Source organism: Semicossyphus pulcher, unplaced genomic scaffold (genome assembly GCF_022749685.1).
Source record: "Semicossyphus pulcher isolate SPU_LCO1_2020_fin unplaced genomic scaffold, fSemPul1.0.p SCAF_7, whole genome shotgun sequence".
NCBI lineage: Eukaryota > Metazoa > Chordata > Actinopteri > Labriformes > Labridae > Semicossyphus > Semicossyphus pulcher.
Genome location: NW_027211748.1, coordinates 1581007 through 1606364, shown reverse-complemented (window position 1 = coordinate 1606364; position 25358 = coordinate 1581007). Strand labels below are relative to the sequence as shown.

Below are 25358 nucleotides of genomic sequence, written 5' to 3'. Positions count from 1 at the left end.
CAAGTACAAAAAGTACATCAGTCAAACACTGATGTAGAGCCTTCAGCATTGTTTCTTATTTATTAGATTTAAAGCAGTTAAAGGGCAGTTTGTTAAGAAACCAAGGTGTTATAATTAAATATGATGGAAGCCTCTTAACATCCCAATAACATCAATAAAGCAAAATAAAATATAAAATACACTATAATGTGTCACAGAATGAAATGATTGGACTGCCTGCCTGCACACAATAGCTGCTCACTTGCTGTGTATGAGCGAAGTCTTCAAGAAGCTAAAGCTAGCAGGTTAGTTGCTCAAGAAAGGCAAAGAAAGGTATTGGATAGAGTTAGCAGTAAAAACTCTGCAGAGGCTGCTATGTAAAGTGCCCAACTGTCAATCAGTAATCACATTCAAACCCGTTGGCTATTCCACCGGGAGCAATTTGGGGTTCAATGTCTTGCCCAAGGACATGTCGATATGTAGCCTTAGAGAGCTGGGGATCGAACCTCCGACAGACTCTACCACTGCGCCACAGCCCCCATTAATAAATGATGTTTCTGCCCATAGTCCTCGGAAAGATGCGGAGTGCTGTAGGAAGTGCTCAACTGCTCATATCCCAGAAGTTTCAGCAGTTCAGGGAGCTGTGTGAAGAGAACCTGGTGAGTCTGACACATCCCAATGACACATGTGGTCAGTGACTAACCATATCACACCTGTCGCTGTGTAATAGACCACAATTTGATTTACAAACAAAGTACATTTCTTGAAACTGTGATTACTGTTACATTTTTTACTCTTTCAATTTTCTTTTGGCTTCCTCTGCTGCAGTGTATGTGCTATCAACACATTCAATTATGAACACAGTTAAAGTTATATTAATGTTATTTGTTAAGGGGATGGAGCAGATGAACTGTCACTTCCAGTTATAAGAAAAGCTCAACACTGATATTGAAAACCAGATTTTAACTTGTGCTGAAGTTTCCTTTGATAATATTCTTTCTCCATCATTTCCTCCCTGTGATAGAACCCCAATGCCCACCCTCGTCCTGTGGCCTCAGACCTGGCTGGCTTTTGGGACATGCTTCAGCTGTCTATCGAGAACGTAAGCCTCAAGTTTGATGAGCTTCACCAGCTCAGAGCCAACGGCTGGAGACCCCTGGATCCCCCTGAGAGAAAGGTACGCACACATAAGCTTCCAATATGCTGCCATGCTGATCAGGAAGAACAGCGTCATCTGAAAGGAATTCACTGATGTGCTACATTCCCTCCTTGGCTATGATGAATGTGATTCATATACGAGTTGGTACCTAAGGGATATCTTACTGCTCCACTGAACGACTCTTTACTTTCAACTGAGTTTGCCTTTGCCCCAAATACTACTCAAGAACTGTTCAAGTCTGATCAGGTCATCACACAATGGAATTGCAAACTTGTCTGTCTCAGAACAAAAGCTAAGTTTTCACCACAGGATAATTAGTATTGATTCATGTTTTTTAAACACAAACCATGATTATTGTCCTTCCCCATACATTGTGAAACCAAATGCTGTCGTCTTGTCTAAAAACATCTCCTGGAGGCACTCACAGCTCTGTTGAGTTCACCGCCTTCTGCAGGAACTGTGTCTGGATTAACTTTTCTGCCACTTGAGCTACTTGAGGCTGATCAGTTCCAGTTTGATGCCATGTAAACTAGGTCAGGGCCTGCTCTCTACCAGGATTTCTCATATAGACAACAACAGGGTTCTGTGTCAGCAGAGTGCCTGTCTATCTGTCTCCACTGAGTGGCAGTTTAACTGTAACAAGCAACTCACAATCCGCCGTAATCCATTTCTTTTTTAAGATTGTGTTTTTGGCCTTTATTCGATAGGACAGTGAAGATAGACAGGAAATGTAAGGAACAGAGTGGAGATGACACGCACCAGAGGGCTGAGGGCCGGAGTTGAACCTGTGGACAGTGCAGTCATATGTTTAACTACAATTGTTTTAACCCAAAATAAACAGATTGCTGTGATTTCATTCAAAAAAATGTGTCTAAAGGATGAGGAAATAACTTCATAACGATGCAGATTTTTTAAAAGTAAATGTTTTTCAGTCTGTCTGCAAGATGAGACACACAAACAACTTTTAAAAATGCTTGCAGTTTGGACCATGACCTGCAACATCGGGATTTTGTGAGAATCTCATCTCTCTGTCAGGATTTTACGACACAGCATTACGCACATTTCCTGCAAATTGAAAAAAAAAACTTGCCTCATTAAGCAGATGACATGATTCAGGTGATTCTCTAAATTCACGTCACCCAGTACAATGTTGCATTTCTGCATTGACTTTTAATGTAATTACGCCACACAAAAAAATAGCTTTTTATATGTACCTAAACCCATGTTATTCAAATATTCTAAAATATAAATGCCTATAAAACTCATTTCCAGTCAAATTGTAACAGATATAATCAGTCATGACACCCTGAGGTGACTGAGCCAAAACTGAAGTTAACAGGACCCTTACAGCACATTTGGATGGGTTGTACAATACTTAAAAATGATGGCTGACATTTTGTATTGATAGCGTCATGGTATAAACTCTTCACAAAGGTTGTACGCATCAGCTTGTTTGTGGGTTAGCAAGCCGTGGCTACAGTTGCTTCTGCAAAGCCAACATGCAGAGAGGACAGAAGTCTTCCCAAAACCAGCACACTAACACCAGACAGCAAAAATCACAGCTCATGCTCACCTTTAACAAACGTTTCATCAATGAAAAATGAAAATCCGAAATACAGGAGCACTCAGCCTTGGTTCATTGTGCAAAGTTAGTGTATGGTTGCCTGACTTGGTCTCCATGGCAATACAGATACTCTTCTTCTGCAAAGCAAAGTGTATCTGCGTCTTTTACGTTGCCTGCTCCGTCAGCATCTGTGTTTGGATCTGTATCATTGTGAATATTGAATCTGCTGGCTTCTTCATTTGCTCTCATTGTTGTGTTTTTCTTTCTTGTCCTTTTTTGTGTTGACAGTGAAGGCGCTTGCAAACAGCCACGCATCAATCAGCATAACTGCAATGCCAACAGCACCACGGGGCCTTGACACCTCTGGGCCACCGTAGATCCATATGTCTGTCTTTCCATCCATCTCTCCATGCTTCCTACTGCCCTTCCTTCCTTTCTACCATCCTGCAGCCGCCTCACCACAAGTGTTTTGATGAGAGATGAGAGAAGAGTGTAGCTAAATACATTTTACAGTATGCACAGTAGTCTCAGAGGAGCTAGGTTAGATAATAAGATAATATAAAGTAAAGTGCAGAGACTGCAAAGAAAAAAACTAACAAATGCAATATTACAATATGAAAAAGGGATGTATAACTATTAGTGTGGGAACAGGCAAGTCTGATCTATTCACTCAATACTGCTTTCCATATTCTTTGGATAGCTTTGTCTTTCCATATTATAAAGATCAGGATGCTATTGTGAGGATGAAGTCCAGTCAGTAAAGCTAACGTGAGCAGTACCTGACAATGGAAATGCTCTGTAAATGATCAGGTAGACCCTTCCATCGATGTATCCCATTGCTCGGACTTGTGCGGACAAAAGTGTGGCCACAGCGTGTGATTTCCAACACAGCAATAACTAAGTGAATCCAGGATTTCACAGAGAGCTCGGAAGAAAGGCTGAAATCAGAGCATCTAGTCTCTTGGCTCTCATGAGGAACCTGGCTGCTGCATGTTGAACTCGCTGCAATGTGCAGTTGTTTCATGTGTTCAAACTGTATAAACAAAACTAAAGTAAAAAAATGACGCAACATGCTTTTTAAAGCACTTTAACAACAACTCTGATCAGGTGCATTTACCTTCAGGTATCACATTGCAGCCATTACAGCTGTGTCAATTACACACCAAAACATGTCAAAATAGTGCACAGGTCAAATAATACAGGAAGCGCCATAAAGGACATCTGTGATATTAGTTAAAAGATAGAGCATTGTATCAAGTGCATAGAAACTGATGCTATCTGCATGAGCAGATCCTGCAATAAGATAGACATACACATAACTACCTAAATGTACCTGTTATAATACTTATAAATACCTTGCATGCATATGAAAGTCTTTTGATGGGAATGTACAGGAGGTACGATTTTAGATTTCTCCATGCAGATTGTTCTACAGAAATACCTTTTATAATAGAGATACAAAAATGTATTCAGTCACAAAAGGTTGAATCATCACATGGAGGGTAGTTAAGAATTATATTACTGAAACACTGAGTGATGCAGCGTGTTAGAACACGTGGAAGATGAGCAGAACAGACTTTCTGCTGTGAGTAAATGGCCAGGTACAGATGCACAGACATACATTAAACCAAAAGCATTTAAAGAGCATCACAGGCACATGCTGTGCACACACCTTTACACACATACACACATACACACACACACACAAACATGTATGTCCTTTTCCTGAAATGTTCTCCCCTCCCCCCCACCGTACTCTCCCACTAGGAGAGGCGACTTCCTCCTCCAGTGCCAAAAAAACCACCCAAGGGCCCCCACCACCACCCCCCTCTGGCCCGAGACCGCTCTCTGGAGAGCTCAGAGAAACAGCGGCAGGAGGCCAGGAAGCGCCTAATGGCCGCCAAGAGAGCCGCATCCGTACGACAGAACTCAGCCACGGAGAGCGCTGACAGCATCGAAATCTACATCCCCGAGGCTCAGACACGGCTATGAGGACACTAGCAGGGTGGACATGCAGTTTGCACTCACAGACACACACACACACAGACACGCACACACAGACACACACACACACACACACACACACACACACACACACTGGTGTGTACGGTTGTCCTCACCAAGGTAAAGTACAGGGGTGTAACTGGATATGAACACTTTATTTGGCTATGCACAGGATCTGCAGACACTAAAACATTCAAATTCAGCTTTCATTCTATTTTTGCCTTCGGTTTCCACCTGGACCCTTTGCTTTATGTAGACTCACTCTGAACTTACGTTGTTGTTGTTTTTAAGTAGGACTCAAACACAAATCATGTTTTACGATTTCATAAATAGAAGTACATGGTTTGATATAATATTATTTTATTGGCAGCTTAATTCAGTAAAGTCTGTTAAGTGGCTATCTTTTGCCAAAGGAGTGAACATAATGCTAATTGATCTAATGGCTCAATGATAAAATGCCTCAGTGTTTGCAGTATTCTTTGGTATTACCAACTAGTTGTCAAGTTGATGTTCCCAGAGAGTAGACAGGAGTGGTGTCTTTCTGGTTTCTGCATTAAACAAAGAAAGAAAAGTTTGATGTCTACGGATGATAAAACTTTCAAAACAAGTGCAATTGCAAAGAAAATAAACTCATTTGATGAACAAATGAAGACAAACAGTCAAAACCATCAACTAGGGAGCTGAAGACACCTGTCTATCTTTACTCTATCTTCCACTGTGGAACAAGTAGAAGCAACTTGAATGGATCTTTGGATCGACCCAGTGGTTATCGTCTGATGATGATTCAAACTCTGAGGTTTATGGTGAATATTTTAGGACTTCTGGTGTAGCCAGAAGTACCTCCTTTGTTCTCCCCGTGGATTCTTTTCCTGCATACAACTGAAGCCTGCTCAAATTCTATTGTTCATTATTACTCTGATTACTGATGAAACCAGAATGCTTCTCACACCAACAATCCAGTCCCTTGCCTTCAGATTCTGCTCTCATATTCAGATATGTGTTTATAGAGGCTTTGGGTGGACAAGCTAGTTCATTTGAAGCACATTCAACTCTTCAGTCTGACAGACACAAACTTTTACTGGTACTAGAACTCAAGATGCTGTTGAGTTTTGGTGGATGATGAAGGTTTTGTCAGTGAGTCTGTCTTTAATAAAACATACCTGTACAGAGCTGATGGACAATCTTACACACACACGTTATTCAGACACAGTCATTAAACACGTGTCATATGAAACACTTGGATGCACACTGGTTCACACTCGCATACACTGAACACATCTGCACTCACAGGTGATTCCTTCAGGTCCTGTGGTTGTTTAACTTCTGCAGGCTGTTGTAAAATACAAACAGTGTCTATCTCTTCCCTCTGAAGAAGAGAACGCCATGATCACTGTTTATCTCCATCTTCCACTCTGTCTCCACACGACATTAGTTATTGAACTGGTATTTTTTACCTCTATGGTAAGGAAATTTGTTAAAGGAAATTCTGTTATTCTTTACAAGTACATAGTTTGGACACCATTAATTAGGCTGTGATCATTTTTACATAGCAGTCTCACAGCTTTATTATTCGGACTTCACCGGGCACCAAAATACAGGAGCCACCAGGTTAAACAGTTTATCTGAAGCCAAATGGGATTTTATTTCAAACCTGTCTGGTGGCTTGTATTGATGCACCTGTATTTTAGCAATCCAACTTTTAATGACCAAAACTACAAAAGAAAGTAAATAAACAGACTTTTATTTGAACCATGCTTGTGTAACATAGAAAGCCATCAAGTGAATGACTGTAAAGTGCTGGTACTCTCTGAGACACAGTGTAAGGGGGACAGAGCCAAATAATGTTTCTGGAAATGAATCTATTTGAATGATTGTTTGATCAGCGCCTGTGCACAGGTCACACATTTTCTCCCTCTTTGGTTCCATCCTCACATTCCTTTCCTTCTTTTCACACTTAGACACGTATATGTACAATTAAGCAATACTTAGTGGAGATAGTGAAGTTAATTGTAAAGTGCTCAGAGATGAACACAGAACCCTATAATTGGTAAGATGGAGAATGAATCAAATATGCAGTGTGGTATTAATCTCTTCTCATCTCTTCAGTTCTTCGAGTTGTGCATATTTGGACAAAAGGATGGAAGTGGAGGAAGCAAAGGGTTCAAAACATTCAGTCATCAGCTAATGCTAGCGTTAGCTTGGTTAGCAACTGTGGTATTGATGCTAATTCTAATTAGCAAAACAGGCTCTAAAGAAAACTTTTACTTACTGCAAAAACAAACCACCTCCTCAGTCTTTTTAAGTCAAACTGACCGCTAACGTGGTATTTGTTTAGGTGCCTTTGTCGTGACTTGATGTGACTATTTTACTCTAACTTTAGGGATTGAGGCCATAAACTCATAAGGTAAAAGTTTACTGAGGTAATAAATCAAGAAGAAGTAGGATCACTGTTTCATCTGCTTCCTTAGAATCTGACTTCTTTCTGCAATCAGTGGAGTCGCCCCTGCTGGCCCTTAGAAAGAATGCAGAATTTACTATTTTTCCATTTGCTTCTCTTTTCAGACCCAGAGGCTCTGGCCACTTCTTATATACTGTGTATGGTAGAAAATGACAAATAAGTACTGTAACAATTTGTCAACAGTAGACACACATAAGACAACAGTTCAATAGAGCACTGAGCTGCACAGAGATGAGACTGTTTTAATTTACACTGCATCTTTGACTGTGTTTAAACAGTAATAGAGAGTCATTACGGGGTGATATGATGATGTCTGTGATGATCTGACATTATTATCAATTGTCTGTTTTACTATTTTTCTACATTGCTGTGATAGTGTTTGCTTCAGAAAGCAGTTTGGCTATAATACTGAGCTCCAATGTTCCTGATTGGTAACTGAAGTCTGTTGACAGCGGGCCTGGTTACATTGAAAAAATGTTTATATTTCTTCACATGTCATTGTGATCACAGGCAGTGCGAGAGGTTAACTATCCAACAGGTTCACTCTCCACTTCACTAATTGGGAGTGCAAAAGACTGCACAAGCAGTCAGTAGATGGTGAGCTAGTTATCTCCCAACTAAAGCTCCACCATTGAACTTTATAGAGCCTGCAGAGCTAAAAGGGTGACAGCAGCATCCTCAGAGGACAGGAGAGCCAGTGTGCTACTTGTTTATGGAGCTGTTTCACATATCAGAGTCTCATCAAGAACTTGATGAGAAAACCATTGGCCATTACAATTTCCAATGCCCGTGTGATCAGGCTGTCAGTTACACAGCAGTCCTGTGAAGGGTGATGAAAGTCAGCTTCTCAGTGTGTGTTGATGGATGACCTTCACTGGTTTCTACGTACCATTTAGACTCTACTCTTCAAGGAGTAGAAGTCAATAAGTCCTCTTTTCCTGTGCATGCCATTTGAAAGAATGGGAGAGCTGCACAATCAGCAGTTTCATCCAGAGGAGGTTCTGATGAAGTTTGGACTTGTTGCTTTTTGTACGGAGACCTCTCCCACACTGAACACAACGACAGAGGTGAACCAGCACTCACTCACAAATGAGAAGCTTCTGTCTGCTACTGAGCAGAATGCTGAAGTGCCATAAGAAGACGTTTAATCCATCTGGATTTCATAATCCACAGCTGGAATCCAAAGCTGGATCAGACCTGCTGACTCAGAAAACATCTTTGGGGCCAGGATGATGTTCTCACAAACACTTCATGTTGTTTACATGTGACGTTGCCATTTATACTTCTACTACAATTAATGCCATTTACAATTATTGTGACGACCTCTATAACTGCCATTTATTTCTCCAGAGCAACTATCTGCTATCAAAAGAAGGAGTCACAGACTATTCTCTGATGATGATGAAGATGTGTTGATGAAAGTATTCTGTATTTATTTTCTTCTTTTGTAAAGACTAGTTGTGGGCGTGTGGGCGTGTACATGTGTGCGTGTGTGTGTGTGTGTGCGTGTGTGTGTGTGTGTGTGTGTGTGCATGTGTGTGGGTGTGTGTGTGTGTGTGTTGGGGGGTGTAATTTTGTACAGGTACTGATTACCTCTGTGTTCATATGATGATGATAGTGACAATGACAGTGAGCCATATTCAATGTGAAATACCCTTTTTATTTAGAGGAAAGGGCCATACAGATCCTGCAAGGTTTTCTTTTCCCATTTACTGAATTGTTTCTTTCGTGTTCCAGTAGCAAGCTTTCTGTCTGTGTGTTTGGGAGGAACAGGAGAGCAGGAACAGCAGAACACTCATGTGAACTGGTGCCAAACTGGAAGACTCAAATGAAAATCTGGAGGATCTTTCAGACATGATGACTCGCATTAGATCCCCTGGCTTCCGAGTAGGAGATGCAAAATGGCTGCCAAAGATTGGCCAGACTTTGAAGCCGTCGTGTTAAAACAGACAGATGTCAGACAAAGAACTAAGAGGTTGAAGACTGTGGAAGATCAGGGCTGCGTATCGTCAAACAAACATCTTTGACAAACTGTTTGTTTCTCCTTTCTTTGCACTTGAAGTTAAAAAGAACATGACTGAAACTGCTGCAAAACTGAAGGAATTAAAATAACTCCTCTGACTAATAGTTCCAGTTACAATTCAGTGAAATATGGAATGGACTTTTACATTTGCCACCAAAATTAAATTGCAAAGCAGATGTCAGTTTGCTGAGTTAAGCTCTATTAAAAAAGATAAAGATGCAGGACTATTTACTCTGCCTGAAACCAACAACAAACTATAACATGCATTTCAACAGACAGGAATAAAACATGATGCAGCATCAATCAATGGATAACATATCGACACCCTCTTAAAATAATGGTCTAAGTCATTTTTTCAAGTTTTTCAGAAAACACAAAAAACTGAACTAAATATTGAATATATGATATTTAATAATAATTTCACTCAAAAAGTTTATGACAATAGATGACTATTGACATATAACAATGTCTGTCAATTATGTAACATAAGAGGAATAAATGTCTTAGGCAAATTTTTGAACATGCCTTTATGACTTAAGCAGTTTTAAACCTTAAACTGTGTCAACAATAAAGCCTAACTAACAAACTAACTAAACATAATGCTGAGGAGGCGTGTGCTCCTCACTTCTCCCCCAGCTCTTCTTTGCCGGGTTCTTGACTGATGCCTATTATGTGGCAAATTGTCAAAGAAGTGATGACACTCGGCGGGCATGACATGTTTTATTGACTGGAGGTCCTGGAACTTTCTCTACTTGATTGGCAGAGCACATGGAGACATTCTTATCCATGCTATCAGATATCAGCAATGATTTGGGCACGAGGGACGTTTTCAAGGGCCCAATTTAACCCCAGTGTCCGGGAAGTTAACAAAGAAAGAATGGCAATAACTCAAGTATGGATTAAAACTCATTTCTAAAACTTTTGGATGCTTACATCTAATGTACATCTATGTACATAAGACCCTAGATTACATAATTAGAAGGATTTTGTGGATTTGGGTTTACAGGGGCTTTAAGCTACATCAGGGATTCCCAAAGTGGGCATAGGCATGCACAAGCTGCATGTAGACACTGCACAACAGGCATACTATAATACCAGTCACATGATGTTATGACTACTAATATTATGTTTAAGTGAGATTTTCATTGAATAAAAACACAAAAGTAAACAGGGTCTTTGTGATTGTTATAGTTATAGTTAAACACATCATTTCTAGCTGTTAGATTACAATACGGTATATTTAAATCTCTCTTACTTAGATCATGTAACATGGAAAAAATGAGACAAAAACTGTGAAATATAATATATATAGTTTGAAAAGACAGAAATGAGTTCACAGAAAGCCGATCACTTGTAACAGCCACAGATTCTGGAGCCTTTCCACTCTTTGCTAAATGCTAGCTTCGTGGACTTAGCTATTTTGCTGACTAAAAAGACTGAATAACTGCAATATTTATAGCCTAGCCTATATTATAGTAAACCTCATCACTTACCAATAGGGGACGAGCCCTGAGTCATGGAAATAACTTCAGTTCTTCTTGAAGCAGCCAACATCTTGAAAAGCTTGTAAAAGTCACATTGTCTTTTGCCTTAGGCCAAATAAAACGACCTTAGTCACACTCTTGACATAGGCCATTATACTACAGCGGTAGAGTCGCATGATCTGTTCAACTGAGGATGTAGGCCATTTTACCAGAGGTGGCCAGCACCATGAGCAGATGATTTAGGCCAAAAAAAATCATTTCTGTCAAAAAATGACATAGGCCATTATTTTAGGAAGGTGACGATATAGACAACATATACAGATATGAAAAGTAAGAAGGGAGGTTTGAATATTTGAAATTAAATTTAAAGTTTAGATGTTGTCATGCATGATGCACAATGAAATTACAATTACTTTATGATTTTATAAGCTGGCAGTGATGGTCTTCCATAGAGGAAAACCTTGGATGTATCACTGCTGAAGAAACATGATGACCAACAGATGTGTGCTTGAGCTTTAAGTGCTGTTTTTTCCTCAGGAAGAGATGAAAGGAAATGTGGTCTCTTAAATCAGGGTCTCCCAGACATGTTAGTCTGTTACTCAAAGTGTGTGTGTGTGTGTGTGTGTGTGTGTGTGTGTGTGTGTGTGTGTGTGTGTGTGTGTGTGTGTGCGTGCATTCGTGAATGCATGCGTGTGGGTGTGAGCGAAAGTCTATGTGTTCTAAAGTTTGTATGCATATCATATGTAAATATGATCATTATGGAAGATGCACTGTGCGTGTGTGAGGTCTCTTTAAAGTGCTTCCTTGTTTTCTATGTCGGGCCTTTCCTCAGTACGGTCTAGTAGCCTCATAGAGTCATCCTGTATATTAACCCTCCTCTCCTACCTGCCACAGATCTCTTGTATTTGTACAGAAATGGTTGAGGGTGTTTCATGACGCATGCAGACACAATATTAGTACTTATCAATCTATATCTAATTTGAAAACATGTATTTGGTTTATTTATGGTATTATTTATTGATTTTTTTTAAACTATGAGATTCTGTTGAAGTGGTCTGTCATGCTCTTCTAATCTTCTGTTGTATTGTAAAGAGATGATTATATGTCCATAACTATTGATGAATCCATAATAAAATAATATATCAGCTCTTCTTCAAGACTTACACTTGCTTTTCATGGGCTGGTTTCCATGGTGAAGTAGATGTGTCCTGTTATCACTTGAAAGGATTAATGAAGAAAGCAAGGTTTATTTGTGCTGTAACACATAATAAATAATCATAATTATAACAGCAGAACATATCTGCATTATAGTTTTACTTTAACAAAACTATTGAATCAGTTTATCAAACTTTTCATCTAGGTAAATATTAGATATTACATTATAAATCACATTATATGAGGCTGCATATGAGAACCCTGTTTCAGCCTTACATGGTATCACAGATTCGTCATATTTATTTACTTACACTTGCTGTTCACCAGAGGGCGCTGCAAGCTTTCAGTTCAAAGGGAAAGAGGAATGCAGAGGTGCAGAATTGTGTGTTTGTGATCTTTCCAACCCAGCATGCCTTGTAATGTTCCAGTAAGAAAAGTGAGATGAACTGCAGCACAAAAGCAAAATGTGACACTGTCCTGCAAACTACAGTTTCAAATAAAACAATATTACAATAAAAAATGTCCATGTTTACTCCAGGGCTATTGTAATCCTTTATAGAACCTCTTTTTAAGTAAAAACACATTTCCCATGTTTTCCACATGGTGTGGGTTATATTTTTGCTGTGTCCACTATGAAAACATGTATCGCTCCTGACAGAGGTTTTGTTTTTTATGTGAAATAGCATTTTGCATGTTGTTGTGTCAGATAAAAGGTCACATTCTTCTGTCATTATTCTTGGTGTTTTGGCGAAAGCGTCTGAGGTTTCAGTTAAAATCAGTATTTCTTCATTGTTGAGGTGGGATATTGATTCACTTCTTGGGGTGCAGACTTTAAAGGACTTTACCCTTCAGTTCGTTACAATACACACCAAGGTAGATTTTTTTATCGCCGACTAAAAGAAAAACAAAAGTCATGTCTGGATGTGTAAAAGAATTATGTTATTCAAATGTTATTTGAATCACGTTAGCCAGAAATTATTTAAACCACATCATGACATGACATATGGAAGTAAGGGCCATAGAGGCAATACAAATGCATTCACTCTTTCACTCACACATTAACACATTGATGGCAGAGGCAACTGACAGAAATCTACATCTGTTTGTCTGACTCTGTGACATCATGAAACAACACTGTGGCCAGCAAGAGCTTCCAGGTGGACACTGTGGCAGCTTCGTCTTGTGAAAACATCACTTTAAAGAAAAACAGCTGGAATCAGAAAGTCCTCGTCATTGGAGTCCTAATAGAGCAGGTGTCATAATGTCAGTACAGAGCTGGTGTGGTACGAGTGATGCATCCAGAATCGGAATGTGTTTTTCCCTGTAAGCACATGGCGGCAGTCGAGCATTTGGGATAAAATATATCCCACATCTGCAGCAGGATTACACAGATTGACCTCTAGAGTGACCCTTACACCAAAAAGACAACAAATGGCTTCTTCACTTGGAGGTTCCTTAGAGGAGAACAAGCATTCATTTATTTTTATTTTTATTTAATTTGCATCGTTTGTTTTGTTTTTATTCCACAATAATTAGTTAAACTGCAGAGACAAATAAAAAAAACTAAAGACTACTTTGTAAGTGCATTAGGTCTGTATCTCTTAACTTTCAGACACAATTAACTTAAAAAAAAACAAAGAAAGAAATACAGATTATTCAAATGTTTTTACCTAAAAAAATATGGTGGGCACAAGTGTTTATAAGCCCTGAATAGTGTCTGCAGGTATTCCCCTCAGGCTGCATACAGCCAACAACCTTAACTAATAAGGTAGAGCTGCCAGTGTTTGGCCTGAGAAGTGAACCCATAGACTGTATAAAAAGATGGACGACATGACAGCTCCCTAAAAGTGAAGCCAAAACATTTCGGGCGCCCCCTGCTGACTGGTTGCAGTATAGGTCATAAAGCCCGCCTCCTCTATGTTAACAGATGGGACATGAGTCAAACTATAAAATCAAAATACACGCCAGATAAATGTTTCTGAAACATGGTTTCTGTCATTATAGTTAGTTATTATCATGCTGATTCACGTCCAAGTGTTCATTTTTCTGACAAGTTTATTTTTAATTAGTTATTTGATGCTGTCAAAATGATGATTGACAGCTCTGTTGACAAATTCCTGCAGCCAGTCAGTTCCGGGTGAGCAGAGTGGAGGACGATCCGCGAGTGGAAACGTAACTAAAACAGTAGTCACTGCAGTCATTGAAGTTTTAAAACCTCCTCTCTGCTCACCGTGTGGAAGGGACGCAGGGTGTCAGAGAAGGGTCGAGGCCAGTTATAGTCTAAAAGAGACGTACATGCCTGTGCTTGGAGCTAACACACACCAGTAATGGACAGAATTATGACACCAGACATGCTGACCCTTCACATAACCTTTCCTGTAATGTGCGGGGCTGTGTTAAACAGGCACAGTCTAACACTTAACCCAGATCACTAATGAGATGAGTTTAAAAGGAAATTACACTGAACAATTGTAAGGAAAGACATTAATGAGGCAACATGTGATATTCTGTTTGTGAATATGTTGCTTTAAGTTAACTAATAGTATTGCACCATCTTTATCTAAGTTGGCTAACTAGGCCTACTGCTTAAGCCATTAACTGAGGATACCCCGTGAACAAGGGAGCAACGTTTTTCTGATGATGTTGAGGATTGTCATTCTGTCATGTTTGAATGTCTTGTACAATTTGGTTTTGTGTGAACTCCAGGAAGAATAGTTGCTCCTGCAGTAATGACTCATGGGGATCCTGAGTAAATAAAAAAAAAAAACAGGTTTGAAAGATGCTGCAAACACGGTAATCCTCATACCTGTCTGACAAGCAGAGGCACAGACTGCCTCTTATTTACAGCATAATACTCGGATTACATTCTTTAACTCAGATTCAAGTCAGAGACCAGACAGACAGGCGGTGACAAATTGTTGTTACTAATACCCCTTTCCCACTAAAATTATCACGTTGACTCAGGGAAGACCCGCTAATAAATGTCGATTGTCTCTTTGCCCATCACCAGTGGAGAATACTCCTTTCGGTCTCTATTCTGCTGTGTCACCGTCTGACGTCACAAACGCCGGGAAACAGGCTTAGTAAACAATAGTACGCACAAAGAACTTTATGACATTAGCCGTGCATGTCATAGCATCATGCCGGAAAGGAGGGGAGTAGCGTGTCAACTCAGGTTTTGTGTTCCCATCAATGCAGATCGGGTCCGAGGCGATACTTCCCCAGGTCTACTGCAGAGTCATTTGACCCGGGTCTGAATGCCGATTGTAACCTTCCCCACCATGCAAAAAAGCCAGGTGTTAGCAGGTTTTTTGACCAGTGGGAAAAGGGCTTTGGATACATTTTGACTATGATAAAGAATTCCAAGACAGGCATCATAAAGCTATGTAACTAATGTATAATGTAGTGTTACATCAACATTAGCTTAACGGTACTGGTCTGGTCTTGGTCTTGCCTCGGTCTGGATCGTTCTTGGTTATTACTTGGTCTCAGTTAAGGTGTAGAACAGAAAACAGGACCTCATGTTCAACTCAGGAAGCAGTAGATTCTCTATGGGCTGCTAGAAACACAATACAGTCAAAGTCCCAAGATCCAAGTTCAGGACGACAGACTCTGTCGAGAACTGTCCCCCAGGATCCACAGTATAATACCTACTAAAAGTCAGTAAAAGACCCTTATGGAGACACATCCAGAACCTCCTCAGTGGAGCCCCAGAAGCCCCCCCGAAGCCCAAAGTTTCCCCAAAAACCTGTCAAGAGCAGTCAGTCCATAATATAAATGTATCCATATTTGCATGCAGGACACTGAGCCCATCTTGTCTAAAGAAAAGCAGACAAACAGCTCATCTGAGTTGTTCCTGCAGGATGCTCAGAAAGCTCTTTTAATCTTCTCCAATCCTCCTCGTGACTGTCAACAGCCCCGGGCAGGGCTGGACTCTCTCCAGTCTCCTCTCATATTAGCCCGGCTCTAAGTCTGCGGCCACCAGATTAACGCCCGAATCAATTAGAGCCAGCAACAGATGAGTCAATTACCCCCCCATCCCCCGCCACACCCATCCAGTGAGAACCCTTAAGGACTTCTGAGGATTATAATACAGACTTCAGTGGTGTTTATGTTTGACATCTTGAAGGGGAAAGGAAATGGGAGGGGTGTTGGTGTCTTCATGAGGGAGGTGTTTGTTTAGAAGTAAAAGAGCCCTAATAGCAACTTTAATTAACAACATTGCCTTTGAGTGGAGTGTCTGGAAGGAAGGTCAAAGACCCCACCAGCCCCACCCCCTCCTCAAACAGCTACGGTGAAGGTGCTCTAATGTCCAAAAGGGCTGGAAAAGATGAGACATGTTGTAAAAGGTAACGTGTTATAAGTTTTCTTGCGGCTTATGTTCAGACATCTCTTCAAAACTGTTGAAATAACTGTTTTTGAAACTGTGTTTGAAATAACTGTTTAAGCAAAATTCCAAACTGGCCAACAGATCTAGGCCTGTTGTGTCTGACTCTTGATCACATTCAGGAGGTTTCCAGTGGGGTTCAGATCTGGATTGGGCCGGCCATGACATGTAGAGAGAGAGAGGCTGATTTAGGGAGAATTTGAAGTAGTCTCTTATTTTACCGGAGCTGTATAAGCCACAGTCAAACAACATATGTGTTGTTATAATTAACAAAAGTTACAAGAATAACATTTGATGATGTTTCTCACATTGCTCATTTCTGTCTCATGATCTGCTGTAAAATATCGACTAATGCTGCCAACAGGTATGAAGTCAGCAGAATGAAGTAGAAGGTGAAGCAAATCCATCATGTCATGTTACTGTATGAGGACACAAGGTTGACAGGGATACAAAACACTGAACGATCTGTGAGACTTATGAAGCTGTCAAAATTACATTTGGTTGACCAAAACAGTCTCACCAACAGATCAGTGACTTAAGTTTGTTGGCACAACAATTTTATTACATTTCAAGGCATGAAAGAGCAAAAGACCCTCTCAGGTCCTTCTCTCAGTCTCAAAGTCTTTTCTCTGTTTTTACTTTGCACAAGAAAATAAATCACTCAAATAATGTGCATCCATGATTGTGTACTTTAAACTATATACCTAAGTAAATCAGTAATTAATATAGCTTACCTTAGATGACATATACGTTGCTAACAAAACAACACAAACGTAGCAAATAACAAAGAAACACTATACAAGACTTAAGATGTAAATCAGACTTAAATATATGTTAATATATGTGTTATATTCTTGCTGAATTTGAATGTATAAGGACCACTCAAAGACTGAGGACTAGATCCTCCCACAGACTGTAATAGATCTGGAAGTAGCCTCTTGGTTTCAAGTCTCAGGTTTACACATAAACCCATTTTTCCAATAGCCAGCAGGGGGCGACTCCACTGGTTGCAAATATAGTATGACTATACAGCATGATGTTCATTAAGTAATTATGCTCCCATTTAGTTAAACAATAACAAAGTCTTGTTCAGCCTTTGGTTCTATTAAAACACTCTGGGGACTGGGTTTGTTTGCTAACCCCTCATTCCTCTCTAGCTCCACCCTGTCGTCCAATCATGGTCACTTCTGACTCCTAAAAAACATGATTGAGAAGACAGAAATGTAAAACTTAAAACAAAAAAGTAGCCCACAAACCAATGTTCATGTCATTGTGGCTACATCCACTCACAGTCTGTGGAGCCTCCTCACTGACGCAAAAACCACCTGTGGACTAGAACTACCAAATCATAGATCACTTACCTTCAGAGCCGCCACCATTTAAGAAATCAAGAGCACAGCACAAACCAAACTAGCAAAGAAACTTTCATCACAAACCAAATGCTATAATAATGTGCTAGTGTTTTTTAAAAAGTAAAGTACACCTTTTTTTTATTGATCACATTTTCTGTAAATGCTCCCTACACACTCACAACACTGCCATATCAGGGAGAGAATACCAAACCCCTTTTATTTCAGCTTTATGTATTTAGATTTAAAGCATCACGTGTTAAATATATCATAAAGCATTGGATGGGCCGGAAATGGGATAGAAGGAGATGCAGGATAGAGACAGGCAAAGAGAGAAACAACAACATATGTCCTTGTTAACAACAACAACAACAACAACAGATGATACTTACTTATGGTTACAATGTCAATAATAGTGTTACACTAGTGTAAAGATTAGCAAATAATAAATTTGCAAGAGAAGCAAAGTAATGATAAAGGCTGTAGTAATGATAAAAACTATATTTATTCATTCATTTTTAGAACATGGCACCGGCCTTAAAATAACTTTTATGTACCTCCGACCTTAAATCAGAGGCACTGAGGAGCCATTTAGTTCTCACAGTTAGAAAAACATTTCACCATTTCAGAATGTCACATGGGACCAGCTCAAATTGTTTGGCTTTTAACAGGAACTTCAGTGATAAATCGTATTGCATGTAAAATGCAGTTCTTGATATCTGAAATGCAACTTGTCAAAAACAATGAATGTGTTGACTTGGAATTATCGCATGCCAAAATTAATTCAGATATATACTGTATGTAATTGAGTTTTGATAAAAGGCAATGGTAAAAGTTGACTTTTTTTATTATTATTATTAATGTACAGATATCTACAATAATTATTTTCATTATTAATTTTGCCATTTATATCTTTCAATTGCTACTGCTCAAAATAAGAGATTAGATTTGCTGGCTTTGAATAACTACTGGTCAGAAAGCAATTGTTTTTCTGCTTCTGATTATGTTTTTATTATTTTATATTATCAATGTTTAAAGACTGAGATCTGTAAAGAATGACAACTAAAACTTCTGAAAGCAGCCACTCAAGTGGCCGACAGGGAAATGTAACAGAGGGTTTCATGGTCGACACATTAAATGAAGTTGTTAAATTACTTTTCATTGAATCCCTTTAATTAGTTTGAGTAATCTAGAGGGATAATCCCCTGTAGCCAGAGATTAAAGGGATTACCAATGAATCACAGTGAGTGAGGATTAGTTCCAGCACTAATTCTGCACATTTGTCTGCTATAGTTCACTTTCTGGATTTCCTTTTTCAGTCACTGACAGGCGAGGTGCTCATGGGAGCTGTGGCAGCAGAACTCATGGCTACCTGACTTTCAGAAGACTCCATGATGCTGTGGATCACAGCTTAACAAATACAAAAATACAAAATATAATTTGTATTTGTGTGAGACAGGAGAGATCGAGATATCACAAAAAGAAAGAGAAATGCTATTTCACAAATGTAACTTTGATGGTAGACCAGGTGTGCCATAATAAAAATGTGTCCTTTTATTTCTGAGTAGTATATTTAAACGCTGATTAGCTGCAAATTGTTTACTTAACTTAAAATATGTTGCCTGAATTGGAGCAAATCCCCCTTTTCAGTGAGCCTGTGAAATCAGTTAATACATGAAAAATATTGAAAACAGTAAACAAAGTAATTGTGGATTCTTTATGAGATTAGAGCAGACATTTAAATAGGTAAAGTAAAGTTGTATTATATTATATTATATTATATTATATTATGTTATATCTTATTATGGGCTGCACGGTGGTGCAGTGGTTAGCGTTGTTGCCTCACAGCTAGAAGGTTACTGGCCTTTCTGTGTGGAGTCTGCGTGTTCTCCCTGTGCATGCGTGGGTTCCCTCCGGGTACTCCGGCTTCCTCCCACAGTCCAAAGACATTCTCGTTAGGTTCATTGGTGACTCTAAATTGCCCAAAGGTGTGGGTGTGAGTGCGAAAGTTTGTCTGTCTCTGTGTGTCAGCCCTGTGATTGACAGGCGACCAGTCCAGGGATTACCCCGCCTTTAGCCCAGTACTGGGATAGGCTCCAGCCCGCGACCGAGAACAGGATAAGCGATATAGATAATGGATGGATATCATGTTATATTATAATATGTCATATTATATTATATTATTTTATATTATAATACGTCATATTATATTATATCATATTATATTATATTATAATATGTCATATTATATTATATTATATTATATTATATCATGTCATATCATTTTTTCTTATTTACAAGTTGTTTTATTATCGAGTTTCTTAACTTTTTTATAGACTATAAAATGAGGTACGTGCCAAAGCTACAATATAACCCCAGCTGTGTGTTTGCGTGTTGGTGGGGGGGTGGGCTGCTCTACACCCGCCACCACCACCACCCCTGGCGTGCACCGCGACAGGTGAGGCCGGTTTTAATGCACCGTCCAGCCGGCTGCATGCTGCAGACCGAGGGGCAGCATGGGAACCGAAACACTTGCTCCGCTCGCGCAGGTCGGTCCGTTCAGAAAGGCAGCACGTTCATCAATGAGACGCCGTGGAGCGCGCGGTCACAGCGAATTAAAAACCTGCACGGTTCGAATTATCATCTGTTTTTTAGCAAAGGGAGGTGACACACACACACACACACACACACACACACACACACACACACACACACACACACACACACGCACACACACACACTTTTTAACATGTCACTGCAACACGCAGACGCTTCTGTTTGACCCTGGAAGAGGGTCGCTTACAAATAATAAAATAAATAAATAAAATATTCTGAAAATATTCAGATTGACAGCATTCAAAGAGCATTCAAAGAGAGTCTGCATGTCAAACAAGAGTGATTTAGTGATTATATGATTATATGTAGTGATTATATGAAAAATGATTATATGTGGTAATGATTCGGGGGCATTTAATATCTTAGAATAAATAATAATAATATAACAGGAACTCGTGAAGATAAAAGAAAATGAGTCAACAGTCAGACCAAACAGAAACATTCAACAAAAGGCAAGAACACAAGGCCAACGCGAAAGGTCAACAAGCATACATGCAAATGAAAACAACAACAGCGATAAAAGGCACTTAAAGCAATAATGCAATGCAAAAAGATAAATCAAAGCAATAACAGATTATTAGAAGACGCCGCTGTGCGCCCATTTCAAGGCTTGAATATCATGTGTAAATGAAAACAATATGAGGACTGATGAATCACCCTTACAGGATCATGCTGGACATTTTAAAAACAGATAGGCTACTGTGGGCTTCGTATTTAATACAATATGTTGTTTGTTTTATTATGGTGACTTTCCTGTCAGTAGATTTATTTTCTGTTTACTTATTTTTTATTCTGTCTTTGGTTATTTTTTTTGCATCTAAACAAAAACACTCCTTTTGTAAACTTACTCGGCGATGAAACTGATTCTAATTCTGATTTCGACACAATCAAAACTATTTGACACACAAAACAAACAAATATGATCATTGAGCAGAAGCGCAAGAGAAAGCCCACCATGACATATTTTTCTTTTTTACACTTAAAACCTAAACCTCGCTTTAAATGTTATATCTGTTATTATTATTATTTTCGCATTGACTCCTTGTAACGAAATTATTTGCAGACTTCGCCTGATGAATATGTTTATGGTGGCTGCGGTGCGGGGCTTTAAGTGCAGGAGTGCAGGCTCCTGTCAGTGGTTCCTGTCAGTGGTTGGTGTTGTGTTCAGCACCTGGTTGGTACTGGGATTTGCGTGTATTGTGTCTTCCTTAATGCACGCGGGCTCCCAGCTACAGCTTCATTATGTTGACAGCAACACAAGCGTCATTTATTACCCGACATGTTGCATTGACTGGCGATAGGGACGCAAATGGCCTTCTTCCCACGGCCACGGCCCGTGTTGCAGCTTTCTGTCTCACCACTACTACCCGCACACGTGGTGCGCGCGCACCCTGCCAGCGCCTGCAAAAGGTTCATTTTGTTTGCAGAACAAAGTGATTCCTTTCACTGAATGCTCTGAATAGATGCGTACTTACAGACCCCAGACCGGTGGGCAGTCTCTTTCGATACACCGGGGAGCATTAATATGTCGCGTGAGGTGTCAGAGAGGCGTGCGCTCCGAGGCCCACCACTGTGCTTTTATTTGTCTACCAGTTCTCCCAATCAAATCCGCACTGGCTGGCACAAGTGGCGCATCGGCCACTTCACTGGTGCAGCTATTTATGGCAGCAACGCTGCCCACTTACTGCTAAATAAATGAGCGAGCTGAGGGGTCTTCGACAGACCACCAGGCGGACTTCCACCCTTCAGGTTGAGAGCAGCACTCAGGGTTCATGTCCATATTCTGCGCTGCTCAATGCCTGATACTATTCGTGTCCATTTAGGAGAAGTACTGATCAATATATCTTCATTTTCCTTAACTTGCTAATCGAATCTACCGGAAAGCTAAAAATCAAAATCTGCTCCAAGAAGGAGCAGCAGCTGTAATCTAACGTTTAGATAAGATTGACCTTTTACAGCTTAATTAGCCAGTGTTATATGTAGGTAACAGATGGACACGTAAGCGTTCTTAACACTTATAAAACGTATAAAAGCACGTTTGCAGGGTCTTACACCTTCTGCCCCTCCGCTCCCACACAGGGCCTTTCTGTTACGTGCTTCTTTTGCTGTAGTAGCCTAAATGCAGCATCTTATTGTGTTTAATTTTTTATAGCCTATAATTATAAAATAAGTTATACAACAAAAGTATGGCCATCAAGGCCTTTTATGTTTGAATCATCAGTGAACACGTGTTTTATGTCACCTGGTGCTGCTTACCTGCTTCAGAGTTTTCAACATGTCCTGCAACATTTGACCTTGTGAGCCACCTGTGAAGAGAAACTGTGATGATATAAACCCGGGGGTATTAAAGAGGCCACGTTCACTCGTTTTAATCTAAACGGTTTACAGCTGTTTGAAGCAACAGAAGAAATACAGGAGAAACATACTTCAATTAGATTAGATTTTTGGGTTTCTAAAATGTAGTGAAAAAAAAAACAAAATATATATATATATGAATCATGATTCTGACCCGTGAGAGGAAAAAACAAGTGTTTTGTGAAACAGGTCTGGTGTGGCAGAGCAGCCGGTGTCAGTGCAGAGTTGAGATGTTAGTTCTGGGGGACAGGGGGCGTGGCGTTCAGGGGGATTATCTCGAGGTGCGCCTCGCGGACCGAGCTGTGATTGGTTGGCGTTCCTGGCAAACGGCACGCGACTATGGATGTCGCTATAAAGAACCATCGCGTGCCGGTTCATCTAAAACTAACTGTTGGCTGTGAGCAGCGAACACAGAGTTGATAAAAGAAGAAGCATCATTGTTTCAACAACAGGAGAAAGACAGAGACAAAGATGGACAGCGTGCTGGACCCGTTCTCCGGACTCGACTCTTTCTCCTCCCCTCCTTACTTCGACGATGACGAATTTTTCACCGACCAGTCCTCGAGGGACGGACACTTTGACACTGACGACTTTCTAGATGACGACGTCGACTTCCTCACGAGTCACTTCCAAGACTACTACAGCAAAGACGGCAGCAGCAGAGCAGCGCTGCACGATGGAGACTACGACATCGGCAACTTGTCCTTCTCCTCGTCTTCCTCCACCTTCTCGTATGGCTGCGCGGACAGCAACCCGGACCTGTCCCCGCATCACGGCGGGCCGCTGCTGAAGCGGAGGAGGAGGATGAGATCGGAGATGGAGATGCAGCAGCTGAGGCAGGCGGCCAACGTCAGGGAGCGGCGGCGCATGCAGTCCATCAATGACGCGTTCGAGGGGCTCCGCTCCCACATCCCGACCCTGCCCTACGAGAAAAGACTCTCTAAGGTGGACACTCTGAGGCTAGCCATTGGCTACATCAACTTCCTTGCCGAGCTCGTGCAGTCTGATCTACCCATTAGAAACTCCAGCAGCGAGACGCACGCGCAGCCCAAGAAGGTCATCATCTGTCACAGAGGAACAAGTAGGTCCATTTCAAGATCATTCACCTAAATTCATTTGTAAGGAGAGATGCATTGGTGCAGGCTGTTCTAAGCCTCTCCCTTCCACACATTTTAGCATGTAATCATTTGGATTTATGCATGTATGCATGTTGATAAAGAAAATAAAAATCCTGATTAATGTTCTCTTGTTGTTTTTTTTCTCTCCCCAGGGTCTCCCTCCCCCAGCGACCCGGACTACGGCCTCCCTCCCCTGGCCGGCCACTCTCTGTCCTGGTCGGATGAAAAGCAACTCCGGGAGCAGAATATCATCCGCACCGCCAAAGTCTGGACACCGGAAGACCCCCGAAAACTGCACAGCAAAGCGGGCCTGACGGACATTGAAAACGAGCCTCCTTTCGGCCTGGTGGCCTAAACGGACTGTTTGTGACTCTTCTGTAAAACGCACATTGTGAATGTGACGATATGAAGCGGGTTATGTTAATGTATGTTAATGTGCCCTGAGGCGCACTGTAACAGTGTGGACACCATGTGAGCTGACTGTACAGTTTCCAATATTGCATTCAATGTTGTAAATAGTTTTATCACGTTGATAATTTAATTTTTGTAATTCAGGCAGCTGGCAATCATGTATTTATTTTTTTCACGAGTATTAATATATGTTTTAATTTAATTTCAATGAATGAGAAAATATATTGTTGCGCAACGATTTATATTTATATTCACTCTGCAAATAAAAGCACTTATAAAAATGATTCATTATTGTTGTTGTTCGATCAAATATGAAATAAGGAGTTCACTGAGAAATCTTAGCCTGAAGGTTTATTCATCTTACAACAAATGGTTCAATGGATAGAAGCTCTGCAGAAAGCAAACGTTATTATCCCAGCAGCTGTGCGCTGTTATCAGGAGGAGAACAGATCAAAACCTGCATGCAGTGGGGTCCAAATGTCTGTGACCACTTTTTAAAACCCTTTGCATGTTTCAGATGGAAGACTATACTTTTAATTAAAGTGATTTTTTTTGTTTATATAATTCACATCATGCTGAGTTAACACCGGTCATCGGGAACAAATGATGCAGACCATGCCAGCTCAATAAAGCACAAGCAGAAGATATTCCGAAATGTGTGCAGTTTCAAATATTCACCTTTCATTCTGATTGTTGAGCTGATGAGATCACGCTTGATGAAAACATCACGAATGCAAAGTGTCTTGACTTGTGGTTTCAGATTTTCTGACCACTGAATGTAAAAAAAAGATCTTCAAATAATCGATGTCCATAAACCACGCATCTGTGTGCAGCACGTGAGAGTGAAGCGTCTCATACTAACATGATAATAACGTGTTAGTGCACGCAGGGCGTGTACGTGAGCCCTTCACTCAAAGTCTGATTAAGTAAGATCAGCTAACTCAACCTAATGCAACCAAATATTGTGACATAAATATGCAAATGATATGCTAACGAGCAGACACTGTATACCCACAACAGCTGAAGGTGTTTAAAGCGCACGCGGGCGTGCAGCAGCATGGTGAGAGGCTGTTGAATGCGGCTCTGTGCTGCCAGGTGCTGCCGGGACAGATTTTCCCGTGGTAGCGGCATCCCTCCAACATGTGTCCCCCACGGCCTCCTCTGCGGCCGCCCCCTCAGCACCAACACTCCGCCGCCGCATATATGAACCATGTGGGCACGAAAGCTGCAAACACATGGCTGAGGCGACATGCAAAGCAGTGGGGGAAAGCCGGATTAGGGTTGTGAAAGTTTGGA

The 25358-nt window shown here is 40.6% G+C and overlaps 2 protein-coding genes across 3 annotated transcripts in view; both read left to right on the top strand.

Annotated features, from left to right (window-relative positions):
• The window catches only part of LOC138611065 (disks large-associated protein 1-like), an 82886-nt gene extending 71063 nt beyond the window's left edge, over window positions 1-11823 (top strand). For both annotated transcript variants that reach the window (XM_069683966.1, XM_069683965.1), the window contains exons 14-16: window positions 547-638; window positions 1004-1156; window positions 4470-11823. In XM_069683966.1, the coding sequence (XP_069540067.1) occupies window positions 547-638; window positions 1004-1156; window positions 4470-4694 (470 nt within the window). In that variant the 3' untranslated portion in view covers window positions 4695-11823. The remainder of the gene's footprint in view (window positions 1-546; window positions 639-1003; window positions 1157-4469) is intronic.
• An 11181-nt stretch (window positions 11824-23004) lies between these two features.
• ptf1a (pancreas associated transcription factor 1a) lies at window positions 23005-24006 on the top strand. The gene is made up of 2 exons (XM_069685550.1): window positions 23005-23614; window positions 23804-24006. The coding sequence occupies exons 1-2, from the start codon at window positions 23005-23007 to the stop codon at window positions 24004-24006; spliced, it is 813 nt and encodes a 270-aa protein (XP_069541651.1).
• The last annotated feature ends 1352 nt before the right edge of the window (window positions 24007-25358 follow it).